Source organism: Oxyura jamaicensis, chromosome 15 (genome assembly GCF_011077185.1).
Source record: "Oxyura jamaicensis isolate SHBP4307 breed ruddy duck chromosome 15, BPBGC_Ojam_1.0, whole genome shotgun sequence".
Taxonomy (NCBI): domain Eukaryota; kingdom Metazoa; phylum Chordata; class Aves; order Anseriformes; family Anatidae; genus Oxyura; species Oxyura jamaicensis.
In genome coordinates this window covers 461,144-473,855 of record NC_048907.1, presented here as the reverse complement: position 1 = coordinate 473,855, position 12,712 = coordinate 461,144, and the positions used below count along the sequence as shown (strand labels likewise).

General features: G+C 48.2%; 1 protein-coding gene across 3 annotated transcripts in view; it reads right to left on the bottom strand.

Moving 5' to 3' along the window:
• The window catches only part of MN1 (MN1 proto-oncogene, transcriptional regulator), a 108,967-nt gene extending 96,305 nt beyond the window's left edge, over positions 1-12,662 (bottom strand). For all 3 annotated transcript variants that reach the window (XM_035340156.1, XM_035340157.1, XM_035340155.1), the window contains exon 1: positions 9,128-12,662. In XM_035340156.1, coding sequence (XP_035196047.1) covers positions 9,128-12,560 — 3,433 coding nt within the window. In that variant the 5' untranslated portion in view covers positions 12,561-12,662. The remainder of the gene's footprint in view (positions 1-9,127) is intronic.
• Between the last annotated feature and the right edge of the window lie 50 nt (positions 12,663-12,712).

Sequence of the window (12,712 nt, the reverse complement as noted above, 5' to 3'; positions counted from 1 at the left end):
AGAAACACCCATGATTCTTCTATCCCTAGGTTTCTGGAGGAGGTGAAAACTCACATTATGTCAGTTTCTTTTTCCTGTTGCTCAGACTGAGAAATGTATTTAGGTTATTACATTCTCACACTGTATCACAAGAACCATAGTTGCCGTCTCTCTTTTTTCCAGGGGAGAAGAATTACCCCACCGAGGAGGGCAGCACCGCCGCGCCCTTCCCACCGCCGAACGCAATAGAGGAAATTGCAAGTGACCCAGCACTCAGACTACCAAGTCGACCAGACGCTCCCCGCTCCTTCCTGAGGCACGCTGCTTCCGCGCACCCTGCGAGGGCAGCCCCGGCCGCGCCACGCCGCTCGCTGCCGCACCGCCCGGCCGCGCGCCCTGGCCCCGCCGGCCCGCCCAGGCACCGCCTGCGGCCCCACAGCCCCCGGGGCTCCGCGGCCGCGCAGGGGCAGCGGGCGCTGGGAGGCACCCGCTGCGCAGCATCTCCGTTTCATCAGGCTTGGGCTGTAAAGCTTGAGCAGTGGGAATGTCTCCTAGGCTTCTGAAGTATGGCATAAAGCTCCGTGTCAGCTTATGGTGCAATACATATGATCTTAAATAATAAAAATAATAATAGAGTGGGACCTCAATATATACTCCACGGTGATCTAAATCAAACATATACCCAAGCATCCATAAGTGCAATGGTAATGACTTGACCAACTGTGCCATCTAGCCAAGAGACAGGAACACTCACACAGACTCTCTCCGCCTGCTTTAACCTCACAGACAATCGGGAGCATCACCTCCAGCAGCGGCTGGGAGGGAACGCGGACACAGGGTCCCTGGGGACACAGCCCTTGCTGGCATTGATTTGCATTTCTGTTTTTCAGATATCATCCACTGTCATCACATGCTTTTTATGAGGTCTCTTATCCAAGACCATAAAGCTTTAAAATGCCACGATAAGAGAAGATTATATAATTTTTTTTAAAAAGGGGAGGGGGGAGATTTCTGTAGGAAGGAGGTTCTAAAATTCGGACTGGATAACAATCTTAGTCCAGCCTCCATTTCCTATGCTAATAAATCAATTTATATCTTCATAGCAAAATAGCTTCAGGGTATTAAAAAAAAAAAAAAAAAAAAAAAAAAAAAAAGTTGTGCCATTCTTTTTAACTTGCCTTTGGGGAGGTTGAGGAGAAAGGAAGGATAGAACTGTTTCCAGGTTTTTTTCCATGTACCTGCTTCACACTGCAAATTAAAATTTTCAATTTTAAATTAGGAGTATATTCTTAATTAGGGTATGAAGTGTTTTAAGATTTTCCTCACTTTACAAATGGCTGCTTTTTCAATTAACTATGCTTCCTCAGCCTCAGGATGATCTTTCTATTAGCAATACAAATGCTTTCTAGTATTTTGTGAATACTAATTCACAAAATTAATTAAATGCAGGCTTAACTCTAAGAAATATATTTTACCACAAAAACAAACAAACAAAAAAACCCACACACTTTCACAACTGCTGACTGATTAAAGGTTTTTCTGTGATCAAGAATGTCAAGTCCTAAAGGCCCAGCAGTCAGAATTCAAGCTAAGAGAGTAAAAAGAAAAAAGGCAGCAACTCAGTTTCCTCATCTCATCTTTTAAAGGCTCCACACAGAAAAAGATATATCCAAAAGGTCAGGCAAACCAGCCACTAGAGAAAGGCTGTAGCACAGTCTCTAATACAACATTCTGTAGTGAGGAACTAGCAGAGCTCTTCAGAGCTCATACATGTGTTGTTTCTGTGTTTACTCTCAAATAAATTGTATTTATTTTAATGTAAAAATCTATCACTGCAGCACTTAAACATAACCAGATTTCTGCTTACAAAAACAAACAAACAAAAAAAAAGCTTCTTCAGGCAAACCTCAAAAGCTAATAAAAAATTAGACAACACAGTGTCATGCATTTTTATGCTAAAATACCAAACAGACACAAATAGACTGCTAAAAGTAAAAACAAACACACAAGACTTATGCAACTAAAGACACAGCACAAGTTAAGCATGTAGACAAGAAATGGTTCGTTTTCAGGAGCTACCATTGACCAATGTATGCACATTAGGGAATGAAATCCTAAGATATAATGAACAGTTACTATATAATTGAGGCCAGACGAAACTTTGTAAACTCATATTTAAAAATGGCTGGCATGGGTCAGAACCAGCTGAAAGGGATACATTCCAGATTTAAGGTGTCTTCACAGAATCACTTGAAACACACCAGCCCAAAATGCAAGGCTGCTCAACACAAACACTTGTGCTGCCATAGAAAAATAAATAAGGGGGGAAAGCTACTAGGAAAAAAAAAAAAAAAAAAAAAAAAAAAAAAAAAATTAGATATTTTTTGCATCAGTATATAGAGAGAAAGTACAACACTTTATAGAGAATACATTTCTGGATCATCAAGTCATACAACTAATTACATCAACTAAGGAAAATGCATTCCCCACATACATATGCTTTTGTCATTTGCAAGGAGATGAGCTGTATATGAAGGGTTAGAGGAAAGCGCTGGGGGAGAGGCCAGAAGAATGGGCGTTGAGGAGGGGAGCTGCAAAGCAGTGTCACATAGGATGTTCTCTTTGAAGTATTACGAAAGTCAGCTTGTAAAAATTAATGGATTAGACATCCAGCTGTTCAATTCTCCTCTTTAAATTTAAAAAGTATTTGACTCGGAAACATTGGCACATAATCCATATTTAAATTTGTAAAATAATAATAATAATAATAAATCTTTGCATTAAAAAAGGTCACTAATAATTAGTAATGTTTTAACTGCATCAACAAAAACATGTTTTGCAAAGGAAAAGCAGCTAACTGCAAAGAATATCGGTATTTTTACATAAGCCAGTCACATTAACACCATGTGCAAATTGGGTCTATCTACGAAACAGAGAAAAAAACAGTTTACATTTTAAAAGCTGAAAATTCTAACCAAGATGAAGAAAGCCATGGTGGACCTTGAATTCCTGGGAAATTACACAGCTTCACCTATTTAATTTCTAGAAGGTGCCCTGCTCTGTCCCTTGCCCAAAAACTTACTGATGAGGAAATGGAGAAGCAAGCCATGTCCTAAATATACTCATAAACGGAAGCTCTCTCTTAACAACAGCGCTCAAATAAATGAAATGAGTAATTCTATATACCTAAAAAAACCCACCTCCATCTTAAAAACATCCCATAAAATAAAAGCATACATTTGCAGATGCAAATTTTGTTATTTTCAAGGGATTCAGATTTTTCAATGGAGGAGAAAGAAAAATGAATACTTTGACAGAAAGCTTGCTACTGGCTGGAGCAAAGGCCTGCTATAGATATGTACTTTGAGTCTGAAATTAATTATCTATGCCTTTTGCATATGAAGCACGCCAGCCTGAAACATGGTAAGAACGATATATTTTATCCTAGTAACAAAAAGGGAAGAATCCCACTAAATGCAATTTAACTGGTCACTTTTGATATTCTATATTTGTGCTAGCAATTACATAATTAAACTGTTCCTGATATTTTGGTAAATTTTGTATGGAAAAACAAACAAACAAACAAAACAACAACAAAAAACATATATTGGGCCACCTGAAGATTCATTTTAGAGCTGGATTCACTTTTTCTGTGTATACTCCCATTTAAAAGAAATACACAGGAAACCTGAGACTAGAAATGTACAGTAATTTGTCTAGTACTAAAATTTTATATGGCCACATAAAGACATATTGCCATACCAAAACCTCATACTGAACGTTGCAGAAGGGAGTCAACTGTTACAAATAAAGACAGTCTATATAATTTTAGGTTAGACTGTTTAATGCCTTATCATTTGCTCTATATAAGCAACAACAAGCTGTATTTGCAGGTATTGACTATTAATAAATTTTATGCATTTATGCAAAATTATTTATGGTTTTATAGCACAGCGTTGCACTAGATCATTGTTAAAAAAACAGCTATCTCATGTTAAAAATGAAGAGCAGACATTAAGCAATACATCATAGATCAGAATAAATCTGTGCTCTGACCTATGCTCATAGATACATATAAAGTCTAATCCATCTCTTTTTTCATCATAGGTAAAGAACTAAAACATATACACACACTAATTTCAAGAAATATATCCCCCAAATGTCATGCATGCTCTCACACTTAACATGTACAAAACATCCCCGTTAAAACTAATTTCACAACAAAACATGCCATCATAAAATAGCAGACTTCATTAAAAGAAAGTATCATGGTGCAAACCGAATTTGTGATGTGCATTAATCCAAATGCAAGTAGACAGTCCGGAGACGGATAGACAGATGTAAAGGCAAATAGAGTGGCTACGGTAGTAACTGAAATCACAATAAATTCACACACCTTCTGCATTAAATATTTTAGTGCATTATAGCAGCAATAGCAAGTAATACTGAAAACTCTACCCTTGCCTTCTCTAATATTTGCCAGAAAAGTCTGTAAGTACAGTGCTGCAAAATATTTATTTAAAAAATAAATAAATAAATAAAACAAAATGTTTCTAAACAGGACCATTTTCTTGTAAGAAAATATTAAAAATTATAGCTTGTCAAAGTAGACATGGAAACATTAGAGTACTACTGTCACCCAAATGAAACCAGGTCAATCAGAAGCAACCTCTTGTTTTTTTTTAATAGATCAGAAGAGTTTAAAAAAAAACATATTAAACCCAAACCTAATGCACACTGAAATCTTTTATACAATATGCAATGGGAGTATTTTTTCCTCACAAGTCTTCCTGCTAATCCAGATCATTTATTAAAGATGTGTATTTCATATCTGTGGAATGTATCGCATAACTTCTTGGCAAATGTAATAGCATTTTTTTCACTAAGTTAAAATTCCTGGTGTACATTTAAACAGCTCTTTAAAGCAAACAAAGCATCATCAGGAATCACAGATTCATCGCTGCAAAGTGCACTGAGCTTAGTCAATGAACTCATTTCCAACAATCCTTACTATGGTATAATTCTGTTTCAAATCGTATATTGCTTGAAACGATATTTAAGTGTTTGAAATACATCACAAGAGGTCCAACAAACTCAGTCCCAGTAAACAAACCTACTTCCTTGGTAAAAGCTCTCAAAGAATTCGGCTGTATTTAAAATAAAAGCACACAACAGAACATACTAGGAAAAGAAAGAAAACAAAGGCTCATAGCTGCATCTGGACCAAATCTGTCCTTTGTTAATATATTTGGTAGTAATTTACAAATGTTACATCCTGCTTCTTCAACAGTTTTGGCCTGCTGGCTCATTCAAATGGTAGGTTCGGTATTATGATGAAATATTTACAAAAACTAGAGGATAGTATCTAAAATATGCTGCACCACACTTGCACATCAGCACAGACAGAGTAGTGCAATGGCCACAGAATATCTGACTATATTCTTATTTTTTCCAGTCAACCTGCTTGGTTCTAGGTTACATTTTAATGTCTTCACCTGACACATGCAGTATGGGACCTTCAAAATTTCAATTAAAGACTAAAGCCGAAAGCCCAGTAGAACCTAATTACTGGGTTCCTGGAGAATACTAATCAACATGTCACTGAAGGAAAATTGTTCTGGCTCAGTCAAACCAGGCAGAGCAGAAACCCATTACACTAGTGCTAGGTTTTTACATGAATTTGATCTCGTTATTCTTTGTTAGTCAGAGCTACGGTATTGGAAGTCAACATGACCTCTCTACACTGAATATTGTCACATTTCACTTCTAGCTCTAGCTGCATGGCAGAGGAAAGCAAGATATTTTATAATGTATTTTTGGTGAAAAACAAACAAACAGCCTCTTCACATAGCACATGTTAGTACAAGATACTATATCTTAGAGAAAATTCCTTATTGAAAACTGCTTTTCAGTGAAAAGCAATGACCAGTCACCACTAAGTTAAATTCAGAAGAAAAATGCAGACATATACACAGAACTCGCTAAAGGCTGTTATTAAATAATACGTGTATACATACTACACAGTCATCTACAGCACAGGTGTCTGAAATGCTGTTAACTGTTGTCATCTACCTGTAAAACTCAGATAGGTTGCTAGGTATTAGCAAATCATTTTAATACCACTATGAGTATGAAAAAGAGATGAATTATAAGGAATGTGAACGGTTATTAAAGCAACTCAAACAACTTGTTTCCATCCATAAGCCAGGTATTAATGGAATATTCAAAACATTCCTGGTTTTTGCTGGGTTTTAGAGAGCTCGTTAATTACAAAAATATCCCTCCAGTAGAACAGAGCCTTAAATCCCTCTCACATGCACACTCCACTCCTACAGAGAGGAGCAGCAAGAAGGCGGCACGCTGAATTCAGCGCTCTGCCACGGTAAAACCTGGTCATTCACACCGGTCTGAGCCTTTCTTCCACCCCTCCCTGAGCCCACAGAGGAATCAACACGCACCACAACAGCTTCATGCTACGACTAAATTACAGAACATTTTCTCTCCCATCACAGTAGGTCTAATGAAATAGCCCACCAACAATGCATGTGTGTTGGTTAGGGAAGTTAAGTCTAACGACTAATTTCACCCTTAATAATATTGCACAGTATTACAAAACGTGTTCCACGGTAAACACTCCTCCAGTGTAGTATTTAGCACATTTAGCAACCGCTTGGAACTTGGAAGAGTGCTGTCTGAAACCTGCGTATTCATCCTACCTGTGTACAACAGGGAACTGCTCGAAAAAATACCATCGATGCAAATCTCCGTTGACCAGAATGGTTTAAAATCTCAGTCACTAGAAAAATAAAGCCCTTTCTTAAACACAGTTTCAAACATTCAAGTGTATGGTAACGTAAAGTCAAATTATTTCTACTAACCAAAGAGAATGGCCTATTTTATCTCACCTATTGTATCTTTATCACTTCCAACAAGAGTTATGGTAAATTCTCTACCAGTGTAAATGAATTTCCTCATCCAAAGTACCAGTCCATTCAAATCCTTCAAGTGACTCAAGTGTAAAACAAAATGAGTGCCTCTATCCATTGTTGTAAAACTGGTTCGTTATTTTGTGCTTACGCTCTGAAATACTAAAACATATCCTTATATAGGAACACTGATTAAATGGTTTTCCTTCCAAGTGATGAACTGTTTTAACAGCAACATTGTGGTTATCGCGACCAGAAAGCAATTACTTATTTCACTAGATGTTACTAAGAATAGTGATGATCAAAGTGAACGTAGGAGTGCTGTTAAAGAAGGCAACACTCCATATGACACAGATACATGAAATATACATAATTCTAAGCCAAATTACACTTTTAATAAATGCACAGACTATTCATTGCTTTGTTAGGATTATTAGGATTTTTTCTTTTATTTTTTATTCCATGAAATTAAGATCTATGGAATAAGCTGCTCTTTTAAAATCTATTTTTTAGTGTAGCACAGTGTGTAAATGTTCATATCTGTACATATGCATATTATGTGCATGTGTGTGTCTGAGAGGGAGGGTGTACACATGACAGAGGGAGGGGTGTGTGTGTGTGAGTTGTGAGAGAATGTATATATGTGTTCGAGTCTGCCAAGGTAGAACTGACAGGAACTGTGATTTGTGCTAACTAGCTATTGATCCAGTCAGATCTAGATGTTGTGTACAAGAAACAATAAAAGAGAAGGGGCCAGGAAGGATGCTGTGTGCAACTCCATTTAAAAATGGAAAAGAAAGGCCCCAAACAAACCAATTTATGTCCTTGCCTGGGTGAAGCATGGAGAATGCTGATGGGCTTCCTACAGTCTGCTGTGCATGCTAAACACTCCCGCTTCAAATGAGAGTCTCCTGAGCTGGGCATTAAACATGAACAAAGAGACAAACAGTGGGGGCTAGGATTCACGCTTCAGAAAGCCAAAGCTGGAAAGCCAACCAGAACTAGGAGTAGGAAATTGATGAGTTTTCAAACCACCTCAGCTCCCTTTTGATTTTCCTAATACCTTTCTTAGTGAAATTACTAAGCACATTATACTAAAAAAAGTCAGTCTGTAGGACTAGGCATAATGAAAATAATTCCCAGCTACACAAGTAGTACCAAACAACAACTTTCCTCGGCTCACATAATGAGTTTATACTGCGTAAATTATGCACGTGTACTTATAGCACATCAAGAAATCACCTGAGTGCATTCACACAGCAGGTAAATGCATGTCCATCTATTGTAATATTCACATATAGTCAGGCAGCTTAAAAAATATGTATTTGATAAGATAAAATAGAAACCAATTGAATCCATAATTATCTTTAGCCTAAACAGCTTTTATATTAGAGAGTTTTCCATTAATGTATTTTTTTCAGAGCTTCAAGAATTACAATGCCCTCTGGACATGGGGAAGGATCCAAACTGACAACTAATGTCGAAATTAAGCATATGTCAACTATGCAAGTTTTATACCAGACCCAGAAGCTTATTTTAAATTTACTTTTTAATAATAAAACAAATGCCAAGAGCCTCTTAGCTTAATATCACACTGCTACCAGGCTGTTAACACATGCAGGAAAATACCTGAAACTGGCGGGAGAACACCACGAACAAGTACATGCTTTCACAGCTTAGGAAAGATTCTCTAACAGTTTGCAGGAAAGGACGGCAGGCACAGGGCTCTGCAGGGAGCCCTCTCCTCAGCACCCTGTGCCCAGCAGCACAACGGGGCGCCGCCATGAGCCCCTCTCCTCAGCACCCTGCACCTCAGAGTGCGGTCGGAGCTCTGCCATGAGCCCCTCTCCCCAGCACCCCTGGGACCCCCTGGGCATGCCAGGCAGCCGGTGGGGACAGAGCTGGTGGCACAGGACACCGCACTCAGGGCCGTCACCCGAGGGGCAACGAGTCACCCAAGTCCCACCACACTCAGCGCCGGCCGGTCTCCAAGGGGCAGCAGGCGCTTCGTCCCCTCCATCAGCTCAGCCACCCCCAGCACCGCTATCCAGCAGCCTTGGTGCCAGAAAGCGCCCAGCACCTACCCCGGCTCCCACAAGAGGCAGAGTGGGTCTGGGGCCGGTGCATGCCCCATGTCCAGGGACCAGAGCCCCACCACCTCCCCTGCCCTGAGAGCAGCCCAGGGTCTCCCCCCATGGGAACCCGCGCAGGGCAACAGATACCTTCTTTGCTGGGGTTCGGGGGCTTGGGCTTCTCCCACGGCACCATGGGCTTGTCCTCCTCCTGCCCTTCCATCAGGGCCTTCTCGCCAGGCAGGTACCAGGTGGAGTTGTGCTCCGCCATCAGGGAGTCCAGGTCAATCGTGCTCATGGCACCCTTAACGCCCTCTGAGCAACAACTGCTCAGGTCACTGTCCCCATTCTGCCCTGTGCACTCCCCCTTTTTGCTCTTCAGCCCCAAGGGCTGGTCTTCCGAGATGCTGAACTGCTGCCGCTGGAGCTGGATCTGCGCCTGCAGGATCTCCAGAGGGTGGATCTCATCCTGGGCTGAGGTGCTCGTGGGGGTCCGCACCTGCTCCATGCCCGGTGTGCCAGGGTGGGCGCCAGCTGTGGTGCTGAGCCCATAGCTGTCAGGGGTCGAGGTAGATGTATTGAGGAGGCCGAGGGCCAGGGGCTTCTGTCCGTTGAGAAGTGCATGCTCCCCGCGGGGCAGCTTGGGCGAGCCGCCTAGCAGCGGGCTGCGGGTGGGCTTGGAGACGGTGTTGTCGGAGCTGGAGGACACCTCGTCTTCATTGCCGTAGCTGGTGCTGACCTCGTCAGGAAAGTCCACGTGCGGGGAGCTGCCATCCGACTTGGTCACGCTCTGGATACCACTGTCCAACGACGACATGAGGTCGGGCTGCTCCCCCAGCAGAAGCTCGCCACCCTTGCCCCAGGAGGGTGAGGTCAGGGGCTTGTCATGCGGGGTGCCCCCTCCACGCTCCGTGCCTGCAGCCCCTGGCGGGGCCCCCGCAGCTGGTGGCGCCGGCTGCCCCGGGCTGACGCCAGCCCCGCTGCCCTCTGTGGCTGAGAACTTCTCGAAGAAGGTGCCGGGGCTGACGTGCCCACTGTCCCGTTTCCGGCGGCCCCGCCCCCGCCCGCCGCCCGCCTTCCCCTCGCCGCTGGCCGCCGGCTCCAGCGCGTAGCCGGGCGAGAGGCTGCTCTCGGCAGGCAGCAGCGGGGCAGCACCTGCCGCCTTGCCCGCGCTGCCCCCGCCTGCCGGCGGTCCTGCTGGGAAATAGTCCGGGGCAGCTGATGGCGGCGGGTCAGGCTCAGCCTGGCTGAGCTTGCGCTTGGCCTCAGCCGGGCTCTTCTTGTTGAAGGTGACGTTGAGGTTGGGGGCACCCAGGCTGGCGATCATGTTCTGACAGGCAGTGGAGAGGGCGGCCAGGCAGCTCTGCCCGAAGACGTTGTCCTTGCTGGCCGGCTTGCTGAAGGAGCCCAGCGAGAGGGCACCCAGCTTGCTGGCGGCAGGCCGCGGTGGCGGCGGCGGGGGGAACTCAGGCGGGGGTGGCGGATAGGCACCCGGCGAGGCGCTGAGGGTGGGCGCAGCACCGTGGGCCGCTGGCTGCCGTGCGGCTGCCCCAAAGGGGAAGCCTGGCTGGGCGGCAAAGTCAGCAGGGCCACGTCGCTCAGCAGGGGCATTGGGTAGCGACACACCACCACCCGGCGACTGCAGCTGCGAGAGGCCACCCATGGCAGGTGCGAAGGGCGGGTGGACACCAGGTGAGGGCAGGGCCTGCGCTGGCCCCTCGCCTGCCATCCGCAGCGGCTCTTGCAGCCCCAGCCCGCCAGCGCCCGGTCGGAAGAGCACAGCCGCACCGCCCGGCTGCAGGCCCAGCTCATGGGGGGCCGCTTCGGCCGGCAGCCCTGGCGCTGCCATGCGTCGCGGGAGCAGCTCCCCAGGTGGTGGCGGCCCTGCAAACCAGGCACTGTCAGGGGCCAGGTGCGGTGCCGGCGGGTCAAAGCCACGGCCACTGCCAGCCTCACGCTCGAAGGCCGGCGGGGGCAGGCCACTGGGCGGGCCCACCTCACCGTGGTGCCCCAGCTGCTGCAGGCTGGGTGGCCGCAGGCGCTGCTGGCTGCGCGAGGCCATCTGCTTCATCACCAGGGCTGCGTTCTGGCGCTGCGCCAGCGCCGGGTGCTCGGGGCCACCGTGTGGCAGTGGCCCCCCGAAGGCCTCTGGCGCCGGTGGGGTGAACTCGCCCGGCAGGCCAGGGTAGGCCGACGGGGAGAGGTGGCTCTCCATGGCAGGGCCGTGCATGCTGCCGCCCCAGGAGGCACAGCGCTCGACGCCGGGGTTGCTGGGGAAGTCGAACCGCGGCCTCTTGGCGACGCTCACGTAGGGGGCATCGAAGTGCTGCAGTCTTTGATTTGGTGGCTGTTGTGGAGGAGGGTGCTGCATATTAAACACGGGGTCGGTGTAGGGATGCATATTCCTGTTCTCCAGTCTGTGAATAGGGTATTCAAACTGTGCATGCTGGTTCTGCATTATTGGCCCATTGTCCTGCAAGTTGGGGTTGGGAGCATTGGCTTCTGTTTGCTGTTGCCTAGGGATGGCTGGCGGGCAGGAGTTCTGTCTGGCCAGCAAGCCCGGTGGCTGCTGCGGCTGTGGCGGCTGCTGCTGCTGCTGCTGCATCAACGGGTGCCTGGTGCTGGCCCCCGGCTCCAGGCTGGCGGATATCTTCCGCGCCCCCCCAAAGCGCTCGAAGAAGACGCCGTGCTGCTGCGGCGGGTGCGCCTTGGCCACGGCCATGCCCGGTGCCCGGGGCAGGGAGGGTGTCCCCGCGTAGCTGCCGCCCGCTGGCACCTGCCGCCCGCCTCCGTAGTGCGGCAGCTGCCCCTCGGGCTCCGACGGCGAGAAGACGGGCAGCTCGAAGTGCCCGGCGGGGCCATCGCCGGGGTAATTGTATTCCAGAGAGTCCACGCCGCCCTGCGCGGGGAGCCGCCGCTGCTCCAGGCCGTGGGGCTCGGAGGAGCCGGCCGCCGGCAGCCCGTGGAAGGAGGCGGCGCGGTTCGGGGACTGGTCGAGGGGCAGGCAGGGCGCCGGCACGGCGTGGCTGGAGGCGCCGGCGCTGTGGTGCTGGAAGTCGGGCAGGTTCCCGGGGCGCTGCTGTCCGAAGCCCTCGGCGCCCTGGCTCTCGGCCATGTGCTCGTAGCCGTCGGCGAACGCCGTCTGCCCGCCCAGCGCGCCGCTGTAGCCCAGGAGCCGGCCGCCGTGCACGCAGGAGGCGCCGGGGTCGGGCCCGAAGTTGCCGCCGAAGTGCGGGTGGTGCTGGTGGGGGTGGTGGGCGCCGCCGTGGCCGCCGTGCGGCTGCTGCCCGCCGAAGAAGCCGTGCACCGGTGGCTGCATGCCGCCGCCGTGCAGCTCGGCGGGGCCACGGCCCGGGAAGCCGTACGCGTCGCCGGCCAGGCTCATGTTCATGCCCAGGAGGGGCGGCTCGCCCAGCGCGCCCAGGGCCGGGTCCACCGCCGCTGCAGCCGCCGGGCCGCCGCCGGGGAAGGCCGGCGCCTTGAAGTGCGCGCTCATGCTCAGTCCGGGCTGGCCGAAGCCCCGCTCCCCCTGCCCGGCGCTCCGGCTGCTCATCTGCGGCTCGAACTGCTCCAGCCCGAACATCCTGCGCGGCTCAGAAGGGCATGGCCGCCCGCGCGGCTCCGCCGTCCCGCTGCCCTCCGCACCGGCCGCCGCGGCTCGGCGGCCCCGCTCACATCGTGCCGCGCCGAGGCGCCGCTGGCACCGGCACCGGCCGCCCGCCCGCGCTCACCCCC